We start from the raw sequence: 26,188 nt of genomic DNA on the forward strand, positions 1-26,188 counted from the left end.
ACACTTCATAGACGCAAACCTGTGGTCCTAGGAGGGGAAAAACACCAAAAAGATTCACGAATGGGGTTGCTACTTGGCATGAAGCAGATGCATCTGTGATGATAAATGCATGCATTGTAAAAGATGTGGGGGGTGGGGGCTGATCTGTTCCCTGATCACCTCTATTCCACTCACCCCGCCGGGTGATGCTGGATTAATGGGTTCATCACCTCGCATTTTATTTACCTTCTGTAAACATTGGACACACCTAGAAAGAGCTGTATTCTGTGCAATTTTACCATAGGTGTGCTTGCCTCAGAAAGCGGAGAAGCTTTTTAAGTGTATTTTTGAAGTTTCCATGTAAGCATGCATAACATCACAGCTGGTTGCAGCCAAACCTTGAACTGAGTGGAGAGGCGCCTATTATTGGCAGGCTGCAAAGCCACGTCCACAAAATGGGCAGCGTACCATAGAACCTAAAAGGCTTAAAATGGAGGAAGAAACTTCAAAATGCATTTTGCATAAAGTAAATAATTCAGAAAAGCTTGACAAAAATTTTTCAGGCACTGTACACCCTATCTTATTTCAAGTCGTGATGTCTGTTGCAGCCAAGAACATAGAGAGGCTTAGCTCACGCCCACTGCGTACCATTGGTTGGTTTTCCTTTTCTCTCTCATTTGTCTGCTTATTATTGGTGGCCCAGGTTGTCAATCTTGTATTTCTCTCTCCCGTTGAGCGTTATCTCTTTACCATCTCATTGATTAGCAGGCATCACTGCTTCCACTGCTTGCTTTTCAGGCACTACTGTTTTATTCTTTTTCAACATTCCATTAGAGTGCATGTGTTTTTGAGCAGCCTCCTTTGTGCACATCTCTTCAGTTGAGTGTTCTAATAGGACCCAAGCCCCAACAGCAGCACCTGCTGAAGACGTCGCAGGAGGTCATAGTCCTGCTGGGCACGCTTTCGCTTCTTCTTAATGTTTTGTACACATAGTTTGTATTTTTTGCACATTTTCAAATATTTTTTTAGGGTTATAGTTTAATAGCTAAACACTAACCTGCAATTAAAAACACAAGTCACACGGAAATGTTTCTAAGTATTATTCAAGTAAAGATAGGAGTCAAAGGGCTTGTTGTTCTCTTTAGAAGTATGTTATTGCTTGTACATAGGTTACAGGTAGAACAAGCCATGTCATTTCAGTCCTTTAAACTTAGAACGCCATGCTTGTATATATTGTATGTGTAGCCTGTGATTATTTTGTAAACCAACTCGTGAAAATTGCCCTTAACTCCATGCGCGCTAGCGGAATTCCGCTCCTGCGCTGAGTTTTCGTAAATCGCACTTTACGTGACGAGCTGGGCTCGTCATCAGCGTGCGAGGAGGCTACGCCATGACGAGCCCAGCTCGTCATCAGCGTCGAAGGGGTTAAATAATTAACATTAATTTAATGTAAAAAAAATGACACACACAGAAGTATTGTATAAAACCTAGTCTGCATGTTATAAATATCTACGTAAGATGTGTCAGACCTGACGTTGAAGCAGCGCATTAAGATTCCGTTGAAGCGCCTCTTACCGTTTCCCGCCCCTCCCCCTGTCGTTCTCTTTCAATGTAGCACCTAATGGCACCTGTCCTGACGTCAGACCATATTGTTGTCACACGATCGAACATTGGTTTAAGCTAAACTTTTCTCTTCCTGAGGATTGAGCACACCTGCGGACTGTGTACTGACTGAATGCATTTACCACCTACGATATGATGGATTTTGCATTTGGACTACTGACGTGTAGAAAAAAATGGTACTCTCCTTCTAAATTCGACCATATGGCTTCTTTAGGCAGACTTAATTCGGTAAATGTACAGAGCGATGCAGAAACAGTAACAAATCTGCTTCTGCTTGACACCCCTCCCTTCCAAGGAGTTGGGCAGCTCTCAAAGGCAACATGATGATTTTTGCTGATAAATGGGTAAGCAACAGCTAACCATTCACAAACAATGTTTATATACCAATTGCAAAAAAAAAAAAATTCATGCAAAGCATTGTCATTTACAATGCCAGTAACTCAAGCGTTAATGCTGCGAGACCTATTGCATTGAAAATGCTTGTCTAATGTTTTAATCATGTTCATATCTGTATATGGGGACTTACATAATTGCTTTTATGGTCCTTCGGCCGAAGTAAAGTTTTTCTAAAGTAAAGTATATATATGAGTTCTTTCAGGGACCCTCTTTTGTACTTGAGAACAATGTCACCTACCCATCACATTTATCTCGAGGCTCATAATCTCCCAGTCCCAAGGCTCGCGCACACCTGGGACCGCTCCCACGATTCCGCAGGCCTATTAGGAGAGCCGCACGTGCCACGTCATCCTCGCCTGCAGCAGTCCCCGGGCGAAGGCCCAGAGGTTTCAGAGGCCAGAGAGAACCCAAGCATGCGTCCACGCACCGAGGAGCTGCTGTCCGGACTATTGGTGCTCCTTCTGGCCACCGTGAGGGCCACTGAGAGCGATGGAGGAGGGGCCCCGAGAGGGGCAGGTGTGTATTCTCAATAGGACCATGACCAGCCCTAGAGGCCCATTAGCACGTGCGCGAGTCCCAACCTGCCTGTCCCAGGGGTCCCTAGGACAGGGGCCCAGGAGCGCGGGGGAGGGAATCACGAGTCACTTAGCTCCTATGTGAGCACGGGGATAGTAGGGTGCGGTGCAGACAGCGTGAGTAGCGGGGCGGGGCACGTGGGGAGAGAGGCTGCAAAGCTTGGGGCGTGTGTTGGATAGTGTGAGGAGCCCTGGCACTTTGTCGGAGAGCATGAGGCCCTTGGGACAAATGGGATGGTAGCGCGAGGAGCCTGCGCGCGTAAGTAAACACTATGAGGTGCTTAGTTGGAGGAGCCCATGACTGACAATATGAGGAGCCTGAGAATGTGGAAATAGATGGCGTACAACCTGGGGCCCATGGCGCGAGCAGACAGTTGCAGGTGGTTGGGCGCTATTCTGACACTATGAGGTCCTAGAGCACGGGGACACTTGGGCAGCTCATGAAGAGCTTGAGGCACGTGGGCAGAGCAAGAAGAGCTTGGGGCACGTGGGCAGAGCACGAAGAAGAGCTCGGGGCACGTGGGCAGACAGTATGAGGAGCAGGTGCTTGCCGGCCGAGAGCGGGAGGAACGTGGAAGTTTGGGAAGGGCACGTTTGCAGACACCGACTGACTGTGAGGATTCTGGCCGACGAGGTCTGAGTCAGAAACACTCCTGTACCTTGTGACGGCTGTCGGAGTCTGTATGAACTGTGCAACCTGAGCGATATCCCTGCCATCGGGGCATGACCGATTTGAGTAACACAAGGGATTTCTGTTCTCTCTTAGTTTCTAAGATCTGTCACAACGTAGGGATAGCTCTGCTGTCAGTCTGTGAGACATGTAAACCAGACGGATAAACCTGTTACGGCGGTAGGGTCTATGTAATAGCTCCTTACTCAGAAATTAAATTGGTTTCTGGTTACACCTTTAGAAATAGGTTAGAAATGACTGATTCTGTCCAGAAGGAATTGGTTGTGGATTACTGATTACATCTCAGAGAAGCAATCTACTACTGATTACCAATACCACTTAGAAGGAATTATTTCCAGATCACTAATTACATTCCAGAAAAGTAATTGGGCCAAATTAATGACTCCTTCTGGAAATAACTACTTGCATGCTACTGATTACATCTCCAAGAATGAAAGAACTAAGGATTACTAGTTCAATCTCATAAGAATGGAGTAGTTTACAGACTGCATCTCAGAGAAGGAATTGTCACAGTTACTAAATACGTCTCTGAAAAGTAGTCAATTTCAGATTAATGATTGATTGGGAATCGATTACCAGCTTAAAACGTGGATATTTGACAAATAATCCTCCTCCCCTTCCTAAGCGCCTTGAAACCCTCTGGGTATGTAGTGCGCTATACAAATTTTATGACTTGACTTGACTTGACTTGACTTGACTGACTTGAGTCTAACTCAGGGGGAAATCAGTTACAGTTTAATAACAACATCTCAGAGAAGGAATCATTTACAGATTACTAGTTTCATCCAAGAGAAAGAATCAGTTTCAATTTGCTGGTTCCATCTCAGAGGAGGAATCAATTACAGATTAGTAGTTAGACCCCAGAAATGGAATCCATTATAGATTTCTAGATTCAGGTTGATGCAATTGTAGTTACTTTTCCAGCCTGTCCTTCCATCACCAGATGCCTGCTTTTTTCTCTTCCAGGTGCTGAAAGGAAGCCTGTGGTACTAGAAGAAGTCAAGGCCGCACAGGCACTTATCGATTCATCGGAAATCGCCGTCATCGGATTCTTCAAGGTGCGTCCATCGCTTCCTTATCATACGTTTTTGTCAGCCCAAGGGGCGCAAGACTCAGGACTGAAATTTCCCAACTAACACTTCAACTCAGCTCCAACTACTGCAAGGGCAAACATTTTCACATTTTCTCAGAAAATAGTTAATATTGTTAGCCGGTCTCTAATTGGCAAATGAGGGATCTGGTTCCAGCGTGATAAAGTGGTTTGTCCAGGGACATAGCTTGGTCACTAAGATTGGGGGGGATGTGCGCTTCAGATTTTCTGACAGTTAGACTGGCATATAAATTTACAATACATTATATGACAGGTAGTGTGTTTGAGAGGGGTCTCAGGGGCAATGGAAAGGGAGAGGAATGAGGTTTGGTAGGAGTACTAAGCGAGAAAACACAATATTTTGTAAAATAACCAATATTTGGGGACTTTCAAAACAGAAAGGGAGAGAGTGTGTGTGCATTTTTGTCTGTGTGAATGTAAAATCCCTGGAGAAATCCGACTGACATCTCACAATACCCGATGAAAGCACCTGTACCCACCTATTTATCCTAAAATACATTTATTAAGGGGGTTGCGCTCCAAACACGCCCCCTGAAGCTACACTCCTGGGTTTGTCCAATATCACAGTAAAGATCTGGTGATTTTTAGCAAATTGACATTTCGATCCTTTCAATGGAGATGAGGTGGTTATCTCAGATGAAAGTGAGCTATGGTGGTAAATATCCATTGGTTCTGTTGTGTGGATATCAAATGCCCCTCGCACGGGGCCCCGCAGCCAACTCTTGCTATGCACAGATGAAGGCCTTGAGAAGCGAGAGTTGACTAAACACTTCGGGCTAGGTGCACTGCCTGGACACCTGCAGCCAATCCCTGTTATGCACAACTGAAGCCAGTGTGTAGCGAGGTGGACCTACCACAGAGGGTTGGGCGCTATCTTGGCTGAAGGCGAAATGTTGTGGTTCACCCCTGTTATTTATGGCAAAACACTGCCTGTAGTGAGATTTGACTGCCCGCAGATAGCTGGGCTCAGGCCTTGGCTGCAGCATGCGTCCAAACCCACTAGACATGGCCACAGGCCGCGCGCAGCGAACGCTGGATGCTCATGGTTGGTTGGTCGCTGGGAACTCTTCCATGTGGTATGATAAAAAAAAAAAATCCCTGAAAAAACAAATGCAGTACTTATAACTTCACAATCTAAAAGCACTATGCAATTAAATAACAATACATACACAAACCAATATATAGAATCCTTCATTCATAGTTATCTCTTTCATAGTCTTAAGGGTAATATGAAATGAGATCTCATGTTTAAGATTATTTACGACATTTGTATAATTGCATCTGTCACATCAAGAGCGAGATCAAGAGCCTCTGGTGCAAATACACATACAGATGCGTGGAGTGTATTATTCTATTAATTACCGTTATTGACTGTGAGGAGGGGCTGTGACTCACAGAGGCGAAGCATTGAGTGGATTATGATTTCCCTCCGCTCCTACAACAATGGTAATAAACTGCATATAACAGTTGACGCATCTGCATATTGGTTACGCTATGGTGCTTTTCTTAAGTAATTGTTTGAAAACATTTTCTTTAACAAAACCAGGATGTTAGGGGTACAATTTACGCAGCAAGGTAAAAGAACATTGGAGAGGTCTCATAACTATGAGCAGACACGTTACTTGCACATCTGTGTATGGAAAAATGCTGATGGTATAGAGAGCAAGGCTTTTGAAGCTGAAAGACATCGATTGTGGCATCCTTTTCGCAATGAATCACATTTGGGTGTGCCTGTTCATTTCAGAAGAGAGTATATATATATATATATATATATATATATATATATATATATATATATATATATATATATATATATATATATATATATATATATATATATATATATATATATATATATATATATATATATATATATATATATATTCACAGAAAAAACCATAGGTTATAGTGGATATATAGTTAGGAATTTGCATTTACAAAACCTTGAAAATTCAATGAAAAAACCATAGGTTATAGGCCATATATAGTTAGGAATTAGCATTTACAAAACCTTATTTTACTCGCATAAAACCATTGAAATTCCATATATAGTTAGCTAACTATAAGCGCTAACTATATATCGCGCACACGCAATCCACTGCTGATGATGTCACATATTACATCATTCATGACATGGTCAGTGACATCACTGATGACATCACTGATCACAACATCCAGTGATTGTATGTGTCTGTAAAGTTTAAATATGTTTCACATATTGAAGAATGAGTGGATGTATAAGTGTCTGGATGAAGAATTTAGTAGGTGCATGACTGACTGTATGAGTGAGTGATTAAATGTGTCTCACTGAGTACATGGGTTAGTGACTAAACTGTCTTAATTCGTGCATCAGGATGTTTGATGTTGTGTAAGCTGCTGCATGTGTTGATCAGTAGCTATAAGAGTGGCCATATGGGTTATTGATTGGTTGCCCAAATATTTGAATGGGAGGCTGAGTGTGTGTGTGGGTGGCTGGGAGGTGCGTGACTCTGTGCATAGATGTGTAAGCAGTTGATTCACTAGGAGTATGAGTTCAAGAGTGCATGTGGAAACAGCTATATGGGCGGTTGACTGTGCATGGGTGTGTTGGTGAGTGAATGGATTTCTCATTGCTACATGTGCAAGTAAGTACGTATGTAAAACACAATACATGTGAGAGTTGAGATATATAAATAACTGAACATAAGAGCCAGTGAATGTGTGAGTGGCTGTATCGATCACTGTGAGCTTGTATCAGGGATTATATAAGAGAGTAAATATGTGTTATTATATGTTTGAATAAGTAAGATGTGTATAACTGTATAGTTGAGGAAATGGAGGTGTGATTGATTCTTTGCATGACTGACTAGGTGTGTGAGTAACTCCATGGATGAGTGACAGTCTGTGAGTGTCTGTTTATACTGAGTGTATGTAAGGTTATATTAGAGTCTGAAGAGGTTCATTGTATTATCACATGAGTGATGTGATCAGTGATGACAAATGAGATGTCATCAGTGATGTCATTTGAGTTGTCATCAGTGATGTCATTTGAGATGTCATCATTGATATCATTTGAGTTGTCATCAGTGATGTCATTTGAGATGTCATCAGTGATGTCACTGACCATGTCATGAATGATGTAATATGTGACATCATCAGCAGTGGATTGCGTGTGCGCGATATATAGTTAGCGCTTATAGTTAGCTAACTATATATGGAATTTCAATGGTTTTATGCGAGTAAAATAAGGTTTTGTAAATGCTAATTCCTAACTATATATGGCCTATAACCTATGGTTTTTTCATTGAATTTTCAAGGTTTTGTAAATGCAAATTCCTAACTATATATCCACTATAACCTATGGTTTTTTCTGTGAATTTCATTGGTTTTTTAATAGCAAATATGAAAAGCTTTAAAATGTCAAGTACGTGATAGATAAAAACATTTTCGTATTTATGCACGCTGATGTGCTTTGAACGCTGCCCCCCCCCCCCTCCCCTCTTTTGCCTTAGTAGTACTCTCTCTTTGCAGATACTGAAGGGTAGTTAACGCAGGCCTTTACCCCCGTTGTAATCCGTCGTGCCTCCTTGTCTCTCCATTTGATTGATTGTTGTCCAAGCATTTACTGTTTTAGAATTGGTTCTCTTTGGATCATTCTCTATTTACAAACAAGCACAAAGTCGCAATACTCTGTTTATTCTTTGCAGATAGTGAAAAATCGTGTAAAAAAATAAAAGTAATCGAGCAAAATCAGTAGGCCACTAATTGGATCTCTTTTTGACCTCGCTAAAATAGAAATATTAGGAACAACCCTTCTTGAGAAATACGAAAATAGTGAGATGAACTGAGCTCCACACCATGAGGGCTGCAAGACAGCTCGGCTCCATCACCCATCCCGCACAAAATAACGACAAACCCTATGCAAATATTAAAAATATAGACAACACACCAGCAAAGAAACAGGGTAAAACATTTTATTAAAAAACTATTTACATAACGTTGGTTTATAAGATGATGTCAGTAGTGGACCGATGTGTGAATAGATCGAAAACAGCACAAGGCTCCAAGATCCGGATAGCAAGCTCCTGGATGTTGGGTGCCATAGTTTAGAGTTCTGAATTTCAGCCTTTTTCAATGCCTGTGCTTTGTTGAATCAAAATGGCGGCTTGACACAAAGCTGACTCAAGCGTTGTTACTGATGCTATGCAGACCAAAACTGGTTTTCAGTTTGTACATTTTTCTAGATTTTTCAATCCAAGTTTGGTTGACTTTGTAGAACGATGGCTTCAGATTTTCAACATACGGTGTGGTGGCGCTGACTGGGAGGGGGCGCTTCGCTCCTGCCCCCTCCCCAAGTAAGATTTTCATACGTGAAAGTACGTTAATGGTTTTGGTCCCTGAGATGCTTCGATGTCACTACCATTCTCAAATAGCATAAGTTCTGGATGTTGGGTGCCATAGTTAAGAGTTCTGAGCAGCACTTGTAACACTGTCTGAAGCTTATTTCCACCTACTGCAGCTTCACTATTCTCAAAGTAAGTGAGTGTCGTTTGTGGACCTGACTGCATTAGAAAACAATGTGATATGTTACCTTCCTAAACAGCTTGACGGAGGCCCCTGAGGGGCGGTGTGATGGCCATGGACTCGGAGAAGACGCTTGGCTCCGACACCCTCCCCAAGTCTTATAGCACTGGTGTAGCCTGAGATCGCCCCCGACATAGGCGGCCGGCTCCCGGGGTCCGGCGGAACTTTTTGCCTTTTGATGACTCTTCAATTCTGGACCTTGTCCCACAATCCGTTTGACCTGAAGACAAGCTGTAGTGGGGCGCCCCTTTATCATTTTAGTTGCCATTCCGCCCGCTTTTGCTACACTGTGCCTCTTCCGCCATTCAGCTGTTTTCCGCCCGCTCTTGCGACTACAGCGTCTCGCTCACCATGTAGTTGAGATGCGCCCGCTCTTGCGGTGCAGCGATAGGCGGCTGCCACAGGACTCTCAAAATGGCGGCCGGCTCTTCGGTTTTGGGCCTGGTCCACTAAAATGGCCCTGGGACACCTTGGAACTCGGACGCTTGTCTGCTAGGGCTTGGGTCCCATTCTCGAAAAGCGTCCCCTCAGCCGTGAAGATTCTACAAAAGTCTTGGGGGCCTCCGACTCCCGCAGGCTTCTGGTGGGGAGCAGCTGCCATGATTGCTCGTGGAATGGCCACGACGGAGCTACGAGATGGTAGTGGTCTCATGCTGACGCCAGCTTTAGTCTGAAACATCCAGAAACACTGTAGACTACCAATTCGATCAGTTCCGGTAGCGCCCCAACATGACCCGGAAGAGAAGAACTTGCCCTCCCCTCTTTGACTGATGGTTCTTGTTGCCTGTCCCCTCTGTTGTCATTTAACAGAACTTTTTGGACTGCTGAAAGGGGTTGTGTTCTGAACGCTGGTTGGTGGAGACATTTAGACTATATTCTTGACCTACGTTGTCGCGTAATGCGTTTTATGACACGCCGCGTTAGCGCACCCGGAAGTGATCCGAGGCGCGGCGCGCAGCGCGTAACGTAAGCATAACAGGTCATGTGACTTGTTAATAAAACTTTTCATTGGTTCATTTTACTTTTGTTAATTTAATGATGAAAAGCTTGGCCATATGACCTAAAAATTACGCTTTTTATTATTTTCGAACAATATTTTTTTTTCAAACATATGTTATAATATTCCAGGCTAATGTACTTTCCCGGAAAATTTACAACTGTCTTGCAAGTAAAATATATTCCTTTTTCGAGAAAAAGGGCGTTTCTTCCTTCCATGACGGAGCCGTTGAGTAAAAGAGATTCGGCCTGCTGTCTTAGTCGCCGATACGCCTGATTATCAGATTCTTATCGATCACTTTATGTTGCAGACATGAAAAACACAACTGCCCTTGACCATTTATCTTTACTGCGTTCCTACATATTATACCTTTTATCCGTCATGTAATTGGACTGCTTTATTTCACTTGCCTTTTACTGATTCGAAAACAGTCACTAAAAGTAAAAACTTTACAAATGAAAATACTACTACCGTGTTTTGTTTTAAAAACCTTTATTGTGAAAATGTCAGTATACAAATACGGGCCTATAACCACGTGGGCCGGCCACGGAGCAAACTGAAATCGTATATGATGAGGAGACATTTACACTGTAGAAGAACGTAACGAGCGGGCCATTAGGTGACAAGAACAAAGGTGTCTAACAGTTGCGGAATCGGTGGACGTACATTTTGTAATTAAAATACGACAGGGCCACTTACAATAACATTTTCTAGATATACATTTGCGGGCAAAGAGTTACGAGTCCCATTTATACCGGCGCCATTTTGGGCGAGGCCGGGCAGGTCCAAGATATAGTCAAAATGTCTCCACCAACCATCGGCCAGACCAGAACCCCTTTCGGCCCTTTATGCTACAAGATGGTGTCTTCCATTCAGAAAATATTGGTGGCAGCATTTTGAAAGGAAACAGAAACAGCCGTTCTCCTAGTGAGTTTCACATTGTTACATTTAGGAAGAATATTGAAGAGTAGTATGTGGAAAATCTGAAGCCATTTTTCTACAAACTCTCAATCAGACTTGGATGGAAAAAAAAAACCTGAAGAATGTACAAACTGAAAACCAATTTTTGTCTGTATAGCACCAACAGTAACGCTTGAGTCAGCTTTGTGTCAAGCCGCCATTTTCATTCAATCAATGGCGTCCCCCTGCACACATTCAGGGACCTGGTCGTGTCTTCACATGAAACGCATTGTAGGAAAAGAAGCAGAAAGGAAAAGGAAAAAAGTTCCGCCGGACCTAGTGAAGCTGCAGCAGGTGCAAATAAGCTTCAGACAGTCTTACAAGCACTGCTCAGAACTCTCAACTGAGGCACTCAACATCCAGGACTTGCCATTCGGATCTTAGCGCCTTGTATTTTTGTTTTGTTCTTGATGGAGGGGAAACAACAAAAAACAGGCATTGAAAACGGCTCAACTGGAGCAAAAAAAAAATTACTTCTTGGGTGCATTAGGGCATTTATGATTTTCGAATGCCGTATTCATCAGGTTGATGCTCATGTTGCCATAGGACAGCATAGCACCACAGTGTATACAAGTTAACTTCATATGTTCAGATGAGGCAGGTGGCATATTTAGCATTCACCTTCTTTGATCCAGGAGGGATGGAGAAAAACTGCCAGATGAAACTTGAAACTTGGCCATCCAGATCTCGGCGCGTTCGACTCACTGTACCGCAACAGTGACCGCAACTCAGCTGGACACGCCGTCTTTCGGCGCAGCATTGTAGGATGGCCACACCAGTGCGGCAATTTGCTAGACACCACCTCGGTGCCATCCGGATCTCGGCGCGTTCGAGTCACTGTACCGCAACAGTGACCGCAATTCAGCTGGACACGCCGTCTTTCGGCGCAGCATTGTAGGATGGCCACACCAGTGCGGCAATTTGCTGGACACCACCTCGGTGCCATCCGGATCTCGGTGCGTTCGAGTCACTGTACCGCAACAGTGACCGCAACTCAGCTGGACACGCCGTCTTTCGGCGCAGCATTGTAGGATGGCCACACCAGTGCGGCAATTTGCTGGACACCACCTCGGTGCCATCCGGATCTCGACGCGTTGTGCTGCCTTCGGCCTATTCGCACATCGGTCCGCTACTGACAGTGACCGCAACTCAGCTGGACACGCCGTCTTTCGGCGCAGCATTGTAGGATGGCCACACCAGTGCGGCAATTTGCTGGACACCACCTCGGTGCCATCCGGATCTCGACGCGTTGTGCTGCCTTCGGCCTATTCGCACATCGGTCCGCTACTGACGCCGCCTCACGTGCCAACGGATTTTCTACGCTTTTTGTAGCCCTATGCCGCAGAACAGGTCATGTGACTTGTTTATAAAACTTTTCATTGGTTCATTTTACTTTTGGTTTCCTAAAGATGGAAGGCTTGGTCATATGACCTAAAAATAACACTTTTCATTGGTTTAGAACATTTTTTTTCCCAAACGATGAAAGCCCCACCTTGTTTCTGGATCATTCAGACTGAAGCTGGCGTCAGCATGAGAGCACCACCATCTCGTGGCTCCGTCGTGGTCATTCCGCGAGCAATCATGGCAGCCGCTCCCCACCGGAAGCCTGCGGGAGTCGGGGGCCCCCAAGACTTTTATACAATCTTCACGGCTGAGGGGACGCTTTTCGAGAATGGAGCCCAAGCCCTAGCAGGCAAGCGTCCGACTTCCAAGGTGTCCCAGGGCCATTTCAGTGGACCAGGCCCAAAACCGAAGAGCCGTCCGCCATTTTGACAGCCATGTGGCAGCCGCCTATCGCTGCACTGCAAGAGTGGGAGCAACTCCACAACATGGTGAGCGAGACGCTGTGGCCGCAAGAGCGAGCGCAACTCAGCTAGATGGCCGCCACCTGGGGAGGCCCGTTCACGCCGCCTCCCCCCCCCCCCCCCGGGCCGCCGCACGCCAATTTTCGGAGCAGCATTTTAGGATACCAAAACCAGTGCGGCAGTTTACTGGACATCACCTGGGTGCCTGTCGTACATGTTGTGTCAGCCATGTGACACTGGACACAGACCGCTACTGACGAGGCCTCCCCCCGCACCACCCGGGACGCCCCACGCTGTTTTTCTGTGCTGCATTGTAGGATCCCTAAACCAGTGCGGCACCCAGGCGACATCACCTGGGTGCCGTCCAGAACTCTGCACGTTGTGCTGCCTTGGGACTATTCGCACAACAGACCGCTACTGACGAGGCCTCCCCCCGCCCCACCCGGGACGCCCCACGCCAATTTTCGGAGCAGCATTGTAGGATCCCTAAACCAGTGCGGCACCCAGGCGACATCACCTGGGTGCCGTCCAGAACTCTGCACGTTGTGCTGCCTTGGGACTATTCGCACAAAAGACAGCTTCTAACCATTGTTGCTTTTTGTGTTAATAAATGTTTAAATGTTTTTAGTTTTTGTTCTGTTCATTATCGTTAAAAGTTAATAAAGTTTTATAACCTTAATTTGTTGGAGTGTTATCTATTTTTTGAAAAACGGGTGAATGGGGCCTTGAATCGGGTTATTGTCATGTGTGGGCTTTGGAAGTGTGCTGCTGCAGGATCGGACATTTCAAACTCAAATGCACGTTCTTTTTCTTACCTTTCCGAAGCATGGAGCGCAATAGCAGACAGAGAAAGGGTGATGCACGTGTTGAACACTACCTGACCTGGCAAGTTGCTGGCAGTGCCCCCCCGCCCGCTCCTGAAAGACGGCACACACACACCGCCGCCCCGAGTACTTCACAAATCTTTAAAAGACCATGCGCTTGTTCATGAGGCTTAAATGGTTTATCACCTCTTCTAGAACCCCTGCATCGACCCTCTGACGTTTCATGGAAAAATAACCATGTAACACAATACCAAGCCCTGTCAGCTGAAACCCCCAAGGAATCGTGGGGCATATTATCAAGGGGGTTTATCTCCGCTTTTTTGGCTTTAAAAGCCATGAAAGCGGAGATAAAATTATCTCCCTATTACCAAGCTGTCGCTAACACCAGTTAGTGACAGCTAAAAGGAGATAGCGACCATCTTGGGCCCCGCTTTGCATGTCAGTGATATTTATCACTAATGACATGCAAAGTGGCGTGCCAAGATGTTAGCGACTGGAAACAGTCCCTAACATCGCTACCTTCTATTACCAACTTTTGGAGATATTCGCGCTAAGCGCGAATATCTCCCAAATCTAACACCTGCCCTGAGCAGTTCTTAGCCATGTTATCCAATGGGAGGTGGATAACATGGCTAAGAGCATTAGGTCAATAATACATGAATATCGCTGACTTTTCTGCGATAATAGCAAGGTTTATCTGCGATAAAAATCGCCGATGTGCGGCGATAATTTTTGTCTCTAAACAAGTTAGAGACAAAAATTATCGCTAGTTGTTCGTAATATGCCCCCGGGTTTTTGCTTGCAGAAATCGGGAGGCGGGAGACTAGCACTGAAATCAGTAGTCACACGCCTGAATCAGGAGGGTTGGCATGTCTGAATTCTCTACAGCTGGGGCCATAAACTACATCCGCAGGGTTAGGTGATAGCCTGGGACCAGCCTGGCATCTAAAATGGCTGCCGTGCACGACAAAATTGTGGCATTCGAAAAAAAGGCCAGATGGCGCAGCCGCTGGAAGAGATGTATCAACATATATCAGCCTCCTCAGCCACCCTCAGGAAACATAGGGGATTAGGATACGTCTCCCGCACCCCCTTATACCTAGTAATTTAATTAACGAAGCACAAAATGGCGAATTCCCGTTTCGCTACCAGTTTGCGGCCCAGTTCGCGGCCCGTGAAGCGCTTCTACCGTGAAAAATCATTTTTTTTTTTATTTTCCCCACGGGACCCTTTAATAACCCCAACAACATTCCTAGGGGGTGAAGAGGGGGATACCTTGCCCCCTTTCATTGAATTCCCCCTTAGTTTTTCACCTTTTCTTCTCTCTCGATCCTACCGAGAGACAAGATGGCGGCCGCTCCGGACTGTCACGCAGCAAAAAAAAAAAAAAGCTCACGCACAGCCGCTGGAAGAGATGTATCAACATATATCAGCCTCCTCACCCACCCTCAGGAAACATAGGGGATTAGGATACGTCTCCCGCACCCACTTATAACTAGTAATTTAATTTACGAAGCACAAAATGGCGAATTCCCGTTTCGCTACCAGTTCGCGGCCGCGCTTCTACCGTGAAAAATCATTTTTTTTTTATTTTCCCCACGGGACCCTTTAATAACCCCAACAACATTCCTAGGGGGTCAAGAGGGGGATACCTTGCCCCCTTTCATTAAATTCCCCCTTCGTTTTCCACCTCTTCTTCTCTCTCGATCCTACCGAGAGACAAGATGGCGTCCGCTCCGGACTGTTTAGAATGTTGACAGACACCGGAGAGCCAATCAGCTTTCTGCGCGCAAAGTTCCGATAAGCGAAAAGTAAGCGGACCGGATCGCTGCCCAGAGCGCTGTTACAGATATATATCTTGGTTTGAACGTTAATTTCTCAAAAACTACTGGAGCACATATATTGAGACCTAGCAAAGGCACATCGGGCTAACAGTCCCTACAATTTTGCCAAGTTTCGTGCAAATCCATTCAGCCGTTCGAGCTAAAAGTGAGTCCAACCGCCCTATGGAAAAATGAATGGGAAAAACGCGTTTTGGGACCCCCCTTTTTTCTCAGCCCCCCCTTGACGAAACCCCACCAAATTTTCAGGGGCTGCTCAGAAACAAAATGTGCCATTTTCCTGAAAATTTCAGCCGATTCCGTCCACAAACGCCAAAGTTATTAGACATAGAATTTTCAAAAGTCCCATAGGGAATTTATCCTAACTATATATACCTACTGGCGATAGCCAGTAGGTAATATATATATATATCCAAAATCTGCCCAGAAGCAAGGACGCCCACGCTGCTGAGTGCTTCCAAACAAAAGCCTTTATTTAACAGAATTGGTATTTTCAGTTCCATGCAAAGTCCTTACGCGTTTCAGAGCCAGGAGGCTCCTTCATCAGAGGATTACACTGCACAAACTAACAAGTTCGCTATAAATATATATATATATATATATATATATATATATATATATATATATATATATATATATATATATATATATATATATATATATAATTTTTATTTTTTTATTTTTTATTTTATGACGATCAGATCAGAAATACCTTTATTGGCTGCATTTCTGCAGCATGAAAGAACAAATATAATCACATAAAACATCCAAAAACACGATAAAATCGACTCCCAAAGGTCAGCACAATAAAGGATCATACAGTACAATTCAGTTTAATACACAATTCTAAAATTACATCTCCAAATTGATACAGGGGAATGAAAAAATATACAGTGCAAATCAATCAGAAGGCGGTACCTCCGTCACCTACTGTGTTCTGCCAAATATAGAGCACCATAGAGTAACAGACCAGAGGGAAGTGTAGTTGCTGTAGAAAGACTAAAGCAAGTCTACACCGATGACATTTAAAAACTTTAAACAATGCTAAAATCAAATTTTTCATAGGTACTTCATAAAAGGAGCAGAAAACACAATGTGCAGATTTGATTGGATTGACACTCCATCACACTGACGTGGATCTAAGTCTGACAGCGTATAATAGTTTGAGGAGTGGCCCACCATAAGGGCTAAAAAGTTAAAAGAAATCTAGTTAAGACAAATCGATGTTGTTGATTTTGAATTAGAGATAGGGTTGCAGACCTTCTTGGAGGGAGCCCAATTTATAAAAAGGCACAAACGCTTTAGATCCATCAGCTCTCGCTTTTTTTACTGCAGCATTATCTATAAACACTTGTTTCAGCTTCGTCTTGGATCATTCCTTGAAGGTGATTGGGGAAGTGAATAGATCTACAAGCCCAATCTCCCCCAAAGCTGCTCTCACGGATGCCAACCAGGGTATGTCATCAGCCGAATGCAGCTTCAAGCAGTCCTCTAAATGAGTCAATTTAGTGGGGTGGACTCCCTCACCCAAACAGAATGCCAAGCCAAGGTGGGGCTTGTTTAATTTTGTCCTCTATATGGGGAGCACCAAGCTCATCATGGCACATGGAATTTGAGCAGCTGCGCGGAACCACTAAAAACTTTTTAAGAAAGGTGTGTTCGGCTACTTGGATATCATAGGAGGTATCCACCATACCCCAGATGCCTACCTCGTTAGTGGCCATTGCCACTGCTTTAGCAGCATAAATAGTCATGAGCTCTTTAACCTGTTTGCTGTCTAGTTTTTTACAAAAACTATGTAGCCCCATGGTAGATTTTTCCAACATAGCACTTCTATTTGATACCATGTCTTTCCATCTATGTTTACTATCAAACAGTACTCCCAAATAGGCAAAAAGAATCAGTTTTCCTGAACCCTAATGGTTTTTACAGTGGATTAATTTCTTCTTGGGTCTCTTCCCACAGACCATTGTAAAGGTTTTGCTTTCATTTACCTGTAATTCAAGGTCTAACATAAAATTTAAGTACTCATCAATCAACCCTTGCAGTGACCTCCAAGGTCTAGCCATTAGGGCTTGGTTGTCTGATAGAGGAGTATTGGTAGGGTGCATGTTCCCACATACAGGGTGTCTTTAGATCTCAATGTGAGTGTGACCTCAATTCTATTAGTAAATAGAGAAAATGTAGATATGCAAGCGGGTTACCACTTTTGACACAGATATACTCTTATTAGTGCAGACAACCCCAAACACTGTACTAGGTCTTAAATCCTGTGCTAAACATGGCATCCTTACGGTGATCTTCCCCCAATCGTTTTGCTTTTTCCCTCCATGTTTTGCTGTATCTCTTTGTTGGCCTTAGGACTCTGGGCACTTTATCACTGCTAATCAGTGCTAAAGAGCATGTGCTTCTTCGATAAACGTGTGTAATTGGTTTATACATGATTGACAAATTTAATTTACTTGTAAGTCCCTTGTAAAGTGGTACACCATATAAACAGGGCCTGTAAGTTAACCCCTTCGCTGCGGTCGCGATTTTACCGCTGTGCGGTAAACAAAAGAACAGGGCGGGGCCGTGACGAACCCCAGCCGTCAGCAGCACACGCCCACCGCAGGGCGTGACGACTGGGGTTCGTCACCAGCATGGGAGGGGTTAAATGCCTCTTGTGGGCTGATTGTGCCACCCCGAGAAGTAACCTTTCTAACCTGTCTCAAGCCTGCCACTGCAATGTCTGAGTGTGCAGTTTACTGCCACTTCGACTTGGCATTTAAAACTACTTGCCAAGCCTTAAACTCTCCTTTTATTACTCATAAGTCACCTCTAGGGTAGGCCCTAGGTAGCCCTAAGGGCAGGGTGCTATTTAAGTAAAAGGTAGGACAGGTACTGTTGTGGTTTGCAGTCCTGGTAGTGACAACCAGCCTGTTTCGTTTTTCACTATTGTGACGTCTACGCCTCTCATAGGTTAGCATTGGGAATTCCTTATTCCTTTCTAAGTGGTAATCCCTGATCAGAGATGAGTAGCTTTTTGATGTTTCATATGTTTGTAATGGTATTGACAAATCCAACTTACTGGTGAGGTGAGTGTCTTATCTGCTTTTTTGTACATTATAAGACTGGTCATCCAAGCACATTTCAAAATGTATTTTTGAGTTTTTTATGTAATCATGGTATAAGTTTTGTAAAAGCAATATAACCTAAATGTGGTCAAACAGACATGATTAGGTGTTTTAAGTGTAGGTTTAAAAAAAATTGACGAAAAACCAAATAATTGGAAATAAATCCACAGGTCAAGACAATTCATTTACTTGTCCTAGAAATTAAATTGTTTTTAAATAATTCCAGCTAGGGTACTTGACTATATATACTTCAAAAGAGGCCCAACCAAGCTGGTTAAAAGGCCAGATCCCCAAATACGCAACTTTTCAGAAATTGAATATTTCTCTGCACGTACTGCTCTGAGTGCCTGACAGCCTGTCTCCAATACACTTCTGGGTTGGGCTGGGCGACAGTTACATTTGTGCATTCCCTCTAGACAGCCACAACACAGGTCACTCAACTGCATCTGCATTTTTCTGCATTCTGTTGGCTCTTCCTGGTCTGAGAAGGGGTGGGAGAGGCTCACATTCTACTTGTATAAGTAGTGTCCTGCCCACACAAAAGGTACTGATAAACCCCCACTGATAACCTGGTAGACAGGACTGAGTTGCTAGGGACCCTTGCGCACTTCAGATAAATCAGTTGAAGTCACCCCCTACATCAAAGGCACTTTGGGGTATAAGTTTGGGACTCTGATCCCCTAAAATCAGACACTTTTGGACTTATAACCAGACTTCGCTGGCTCTACACCTCCACATTGCCAGAAGGACTGCTGTGCTGTAAGGAGGTTCTGCCACTTTGATACCTGCCTGTCGTGCTATTCTGCTGCCTGATACCTCTGCTTTGCGACTAACTTCCAGTGTTCTCCAAGGGCTTGTATATCTGACCTCTGTTCATGGAAGTTTCAGGGTCATCAAAGTCTTCTGCGCGACCATGAGTCTGGCTGAACTCTGGGAAGAAGCGGAGTGTGCTGGTTTACTCGCTTACTTTATTATTCGACTAGGACACTGTTTGGTTGTGGAAAAAGCTGCTTTTATTTTTCCCAAAATCAGCGCTCCAGTCAATCCGACTCTCTCATCAACCTCCAGATTCTGTGTGGGATGACTTCAACCGTGTGACCTCATCATAACGTGTTGCTCTGGTGACGAGTGGCATGGCCAGAGGCAAGTATTGTCGACCCTCTACGCACATGCTGCTTCCTACTCCGGATGCCCCCGCTGCGAAAATTACAGCAACTGCCTCAACCAAGCGAGGTCAGTCCCACATGGTCTGTCTGTCCCCTGCAACTCCGGCCGGAAAGGTACTGTAATTGGGAGTCAGGCACCAGAGGTCCCAGACACCAACCCGGAACCTCACGGGTGTCCAGACTTTGTTGGTCTCCCCCTGGCCCAAGGGACCCATTCAAAACCATATCATGAGTGCCTCATTAAGCACTACTTTTCCCGCAACAACAAGGATTTTGATTTACTGATAGTACAAAAGCTATTTTTCTCAAACCTGTGTGAAGTCTTTTTGCGGTGTATTCATTGTGTTACACTGTGTCTGTGTGTTGCACAAATACTTTTCACATTGCCTCTTTAGATAAACCTGCCTGCTTCGCCAAGCTACCGGAGGTTTAGCACAGGTTATTTCATTTGTGTAGCTAGCTTACCCTGACTAGAGTGGTGGGTTCCTGGCTTGGGTGTATACCTTAGCCATCTAGAAACCCAATTTCTAACATCCTGAGTTTTTGTTTTTTCTCAGCCATGCACTCTTAACACATAATCTCTACCAGTAATGACAATGTGCCTTATGTAAGTAACATTATTCACATTGGTTTACACTCTTTTATGATTTATTGTAAACGTATAATCTGTTTGTATAATTTACAATGCTCAGATACCCTACATTAGAATGAGTGGACCTATAAAAGAATTATATAAAATAAATCAGTACATGCCATTTAAATTATTTGTGTGATTACTCATACACAAAAATACATCTGGCATTCTTAGATTGCATGCACATTTCTTACATGGGTCTTTGAACAAAGTCAAAAACCTACATCCAAATCATAATTTCTCTAAAGTACTTGTGGAGTGAAAACAAGCTGTGTGCCTTTGTTTCCATCCATTGAATTGTTGTCTAGGCATTAGGTTTCGAAAAACTTCAGGTCAGTATTGTACTAAAAAAACAGGAGTGCTGATGGCTATTTAAATTCAGTCTGTGTTTTGGGTCCAGCTAGAAACTAAAACATGAAAGGTCCCTCGTCACTTGCGCTTTCCTGCTGCTTCGAACAGAAAGCAGACAGCGTGCAGGCGCTGCTGAATTGTGTCCCGGTTCTGGCAAAGTACACCAGGACAAATTCAGCATATTTCATTGGGACTAGATAGATCCCCTATCGGGCTCAATAACAGATGCCAGATCCTGGAGCTGGCTGTGTCCCCCTTCATTCCAGCACTGTAAGTATATATATTATATAATATATATATTACCCAGTAGCTGACTCCAGTGGGTAGTTATAGTTAACATTGCTTTTCTATAGACAAGGCGCTTTTTGTTTTGGTAATAACTTTTGCGATGTTTGACAAATCTTAACAACCCACCCCCACTCCCCCCCCCAAAAAAGCGACTTCATGGAAAGTTTCAGGGTGATCCGTCAAGCGGAGAATGAGAATAAAGGGAGTCAAAAAAGCAAGTTTTCCCATGCAGTTTTCATAGACAGCTGCATAAACAGCTTAGCAGAATTTCACAAGTTTGGTAGGAAGCTAGATCTTTGTTCGCAGATTGTGCTTTTTTGTGTTTTCGTGTTAATCAGTTCAGTAGATTTTGAGAAAAGAAGGTTTAAAAATATTTGTTTATCTGGATGGTTGGGTCCACAAGAGTCTTGCGGGAGCATCAATTTAAAAATAGAGCATTGTGATTGGCCCAGGGAGCATGTTATCCTTGGGTCATCTTGACTCCGAGTGCCCTGATTGGCTACCAGCAAGATGGGAAAAATGTTGCTGGCAGAATTACAGGATCTAGGGACTTTGTTCCCTGTCCGGAATGTAAAAAATAAACATGATAAAAGGGGGCACGGTAAGGGTACCCTAGCCCCCTATGCACTATGGGGGAACCCAGAAGGACCCCCAAAGTGGCCGAAACTGTAAAAAATCGGAAAATTTCTCTGAGATACCACGAAATCGCAGAAAAAAAAATGGTGGCAACTATTTTTTTAATATAGATATATGAGGAGGGTGCGTCAGAAGGCCACCCCCCCCCCCCCCCCCCCAGGTCCATTTAGGGCACCAGGGGCCGGGTTTGGTTTTTGTTTACCTTTCATGAACATATTGTTGATAAAACAATGGATAACGGTTAGGGCCAGTGAATTTGTCTGATTCTATGCCTGCATTAATTCCCGTATAAATATGGATTTACTGCAGTTACCACAACATTTGATTGGCTGCAGACTTCATTAAAAAAATGTTTCAAGCTGAAAGAGATAAATAATGTTATGCGGATTTCGTGACGTATTTTTCTTACCAAAGGCCATTTTGCCACCTGCACTGCAGTGCCTAATTAAACAGTACTGCAGTTGAAGGTATCAAAATGACTGGGGACAGGGAGGTGAGAGGAGGGGGGCACCACTGTAAACAAAACAAAAACAGCTAACACTGTGGGATAAACGCTAGTATTGGAACTTTGTATGTGTTTTCCCCAAGTAAAATGTCTGTAAATCAAAAATAATAGTGCCAGAAAATGTATCAGATAATTTGCTTATTTTGCTTTATAGTATAGATGTTATGGAAAAGGGGTCCCCGAACAAGGAACAAATTTAAGAAAATACAAAATACTCTATTATGTCATTTGAAAACACCATGTTATTTAATTACATAGTGTTATAAACATTTTCTTGTACATTGTATCCAAAAAATCATTATCGTTTTTTTGTGCCCAGAATAGGAAAGGGGAAAAGGTAGTGAAGTGTTGGGAGTTGGTGAAGATGAAAGGATGTGACAAAGTCAAACATACAATCTTGGTTTGCGGAGCATAAATTATTACTGGCTGCGCCGAGGAGCCAGATGAGAATGTATCATAGAATCCATTTCATTAGCAAAACCATACTTCAATGGAACAGTGTTACAAATCACACTTGTATAAAGAAGGTGGCAGTAAGGTAGCGGTCTACATTTCGACCCGAGTTATGTAGGGTTGGTGTCACTTACAGGTGGGTCTTCTTCAGGACGGGGGGAGGGGTGAGCAGGCAAATTCCTGAGGGGATAAGATAACAAGGAGTTCAAATATATACGTCCCATCGAGGGATCATAATTGTCAATTAGCAGAAGAAGTTAAATCAAAAAGCAACACCACATAGATTCACACGGTGCGCCATCAAGATTAAAACCATTGGCAAACAATCACCTGTGGTCATGGTAAGTTGACAGGGTGGATTAAAAACCAAACAAAAGGCCAACAATGGCCTGACAAGGAACTCACATGTGTCACAAGGCAATGGGACGCTTGAGGGTACAAGCGCTCAGTTCAAAATAGGAAATGTATCAGATCTGAAAAACATTACACGAGCTGAGGTCAGCTGGTAAGCCTTGCAAAATACACCTAAAAGACACCTAAACGACAGCGCAATACATACAATGAGTACCTGGAGACAGGGGGGCCTGTAAAACCTCGGCTGTGGTTGAAATAGCGGTCATTGGTACCGCGTACCTACGGAAGCAAAGACGGGGCGCAAGTCAGGGCAGAGATTCGAAAGGTTAAATCTAAAGCTGGCAGCTGACTCAGAAAAATGCATTTGGGTGAAAGGTAAGACCATTACCTGGAAACTTGGGGTGTCTTGTGGGATATCGGCTAATCTGTAAAGCCTCGGCTGTGGTGGAAATAATGGCGGTCAATGGTACCGCATGCCTATGGAAGCAAAAGACAAGGCGGGGAGCATGTCAGGGCAGAGACTCAAAGGTAAAATCTAAATTCTAAAGCTAGCTGCTGACTCAGAAAAATGCATTTAGGTGAAAGGTAAGACCAATACCTGGAAACTTGGGGGGTCATGTGGGATAACGGCTACTCACTGAGGCACGGTCAAACGTACCGCGTTACCTGCAGATTCAATAAAAACAAACAAAGGGTGGTTTCAGATAAAACCCAGACATCGTGCTGGGATGTAACAAGGATTAGACCTCTCCAGGGATGTAGGGAGAGCGGTTTACCTAAATGTGGGGTCAGAGACCTCCACGGATACCTCTGACTGCCAGTGTGTCTGCTCCCGTAGGCGACCAGGTATATGCGGAGGTATTGGCCAGGTTCGTCTGACTACGTCATACGTAGGACATAGCGGGATAGAAGAGGGACTACGGACCGTTGTCATGGTAATAGTAATCAAAGGACAAGTCTCGTGAGGTGCCTATATCTGGGAATGAGCGCGCAAGGTGCTCAGGTGACATTATACTTCTGGGACGCCCTTGTAGATGCGGGTGCGTTATCACCGTAATAACCGCAAACAGTTGCTGCTGAGGCGGAAATGGGGGGAGTTTCTGATCAAGGGATCCCAAGGAAAATGCATTGTGGATAATGTAGTGCCATTAAGAATAAATATGATGGCCGTATAGGTGTGATCCTGCGTAGCTTCCGCACAGGGTGCTAAAGCGGACCGGCCAAAACGTAAACACGAAAGTATTGACATATATATATACATACGTTTAAACGTAATTGCCATTATTATTATTGAAATCATATTCAAATCAACATTTCATTGAGAAAAGAGAGAGAGGGGCATGTTTACCTGCCTCGCAGGGTGGTATAAACAACCTTGGAGAACCAGTATGAAAAAGAGGATAACCAGCAGGTCAGTCGATAACCAGGGTATGCAATGTGTACCTGTATCAGGGCCTAGATTTTTACAAGACTGCTTGTTGGGCAATGCTATTGTCTACCTCATTCAATCCTAGGTTAATTGAATTGAAGAGTGTTATCCATTTCAATTCACGTGTGTTGAGTAGAGGACCAATGTTGCCCCCTCTTGCTCCCAAGGAAACTCTCTCTAAAACAATCCACTTGAAACTGTCTGGTGAATGTCCTGCCATGGAGAAGTGTTCAACCAGTGGTGCCCCCACAACTTTGCATCGGATCCGACTGCAGTGTTGTAGGATTCTGGATTTTATTCTCTGTTTAGTCTGTCCGACATAGATCAAATCACATGGGCATATGATGCAGTAGATAACATCTGAGGTGTTACAGTTTGTGTGGTCTTTGAGCGGAATCTTGTGATGCTTATATTGAAATTCCTTCATTTGGATACTGTTCACACAGGCCTTGCAATTCCCACACTTATAGTGACCAAGAATGGGAGGTAAGTTCCAAAGAGACGTTAAGGTGGGTGCTGTGGGTGGGTCATGGAAGGATCTCACCACATGGTCTCGGATATTTTTATGTTTTTCAGATCTGATACATTTCCTATTTTGAACTGAGCGCTTGTACGCTCAAGCATCCCATTGCCTTGTGACACATGTGAGTTCCTTGTCAGGCCATCGTTGGCCTTTTGTTTGGTTTTTAATCCACCCTGTCAACTTACCATGACCACGGTTGATTGTTTTCCAATGGTTTTAATCTTGATGGCTGACCGTGTGATGCTATGTGGTGTTGCTTTTTGATATAACCTCTTCTGCTAATTGATAGTTATGATCCCTAGATGGGACGTATATATTTGAACTCCTTGTTATCTTTTCCCCTCAGGAATTTGCCCGCGCACCCCTCCCCCCCGTCCTGAAGAAGACCCACCTGTAAGGGACACCAACCCTACATAACTCGGGTCGAAACGTAGACCACTACCTTACTGCCACCTTCTTTATACAAGTGTGATTTATAACACTGTTCGATTGAAGTATGGTTTTGCTAATGAAATGGATTCTATGATACACTCTCATTTGGATCCTCGGTGAAGCCAGTAGTAATTTATGCTCGGCATACCAAGATTGTATGTTTGACTTTGTCACATCCTTTCATCTTCACCAACTCCCAACACATCACTACCTTTTTCCCTTTTCCTATTCTGGGCACAAAAAACGATAATGATTTTTTTGTATACAATGTACAAGAAAATGTTTATAACACAAAGGGCCATATGTATCAAGATACCAATTAGCGATTCTGTAATAGCGATTTTTAAGAAATCGCTATTTCAGAATTGCTAATTGGTATGTATCAAGAAAATCGCAATTTTTTTGTGATGTCTTGATATTCCTTAATTGCGAATTGGCAAATTGCGAATTCGCAATTAAGGAATACTTTCCCATTCATTTCTATGGGCCTCCTGGCCCATAGGAAGGAAGGGGAATTTATTCTCAGTTTGCGATTCGTAATTTGCTAATCGCAAATTAAGAATAATTTCAAGGGTGAAGGGGTGTCCAAAGGACACCCTGTTGCACCCCTGAAATAAGTATGGGTGCACATGTGGTGCACATACATGCCCTAAGGGCAAAAAATGGGCATTTTTCAAGAAATTCGCGCATTACCACCAACTTGAAGTTGGTGGTAATTTGCGATTCCTTAGGGACAATTAGCATTTTTTTTAGCTTCATACATTGCATTTAAGGAATCGCAAAATTTGTGATTCCTTAAATGTAATCGCAAAATAAGGAATCGCAAATTTTGCGATTCCTTATTTTGCACCCAAATTCTTTCATACATACCATTTTGCACAAATGAGTTCGTGAATTTCGGCGTTTGCGAACCCATTTGGGCTTGATACATATGGC

The 26,188-nt window shown here is 43.8% G+C and overlaps 1 protein-coding gene across 1 annotated transcript in view; it reads left to right on the forward strand.

Annotated features, from left to right (window-relative positions):
- The first annotated feature begins 2,352 nt into the window (after nucleotides 1-2,352).
- ERP27 (endoplasmic reticulum protein 27) overlaps nucleotides 2,353-26,188 on the forward strand; it is a 95,871-nt gene continuing 72,035 nt past the window's right edge. Inside the window, exons 1-2 of the mRNA XM_086958113.1 lie at nucleotides 2,353-2,514; nucleotides 4,231-4,322. Of these exons, the coding sequence (XP_086814239.1) occupies nucleotides 2,412-2,514; nucleotides 4,231-4,322 (195 nt within the window). The 5' untranslated portion in view covers nucleotides 2,353-2,411. The remainder of the gene's footprint in view (nucleotides 2,515-4,230; nucleotides 4,323-26,188) is intronic.

Source organism: Lissotriton vulgaris, chromosome 1_1, assembly GCF_964263255.1.
Source record: "Lissotriton vulgaris chromosome 1_1, aLisVul1.2, whole genome shotgun sequence".
Taxonomy (NCBI): domain Eukaryota; kingdom Metazoa; phylum Chordata; class Amphibia; order Caudata; family Salamandridae; genus Lissotriton; species Lissotriton vulgaris.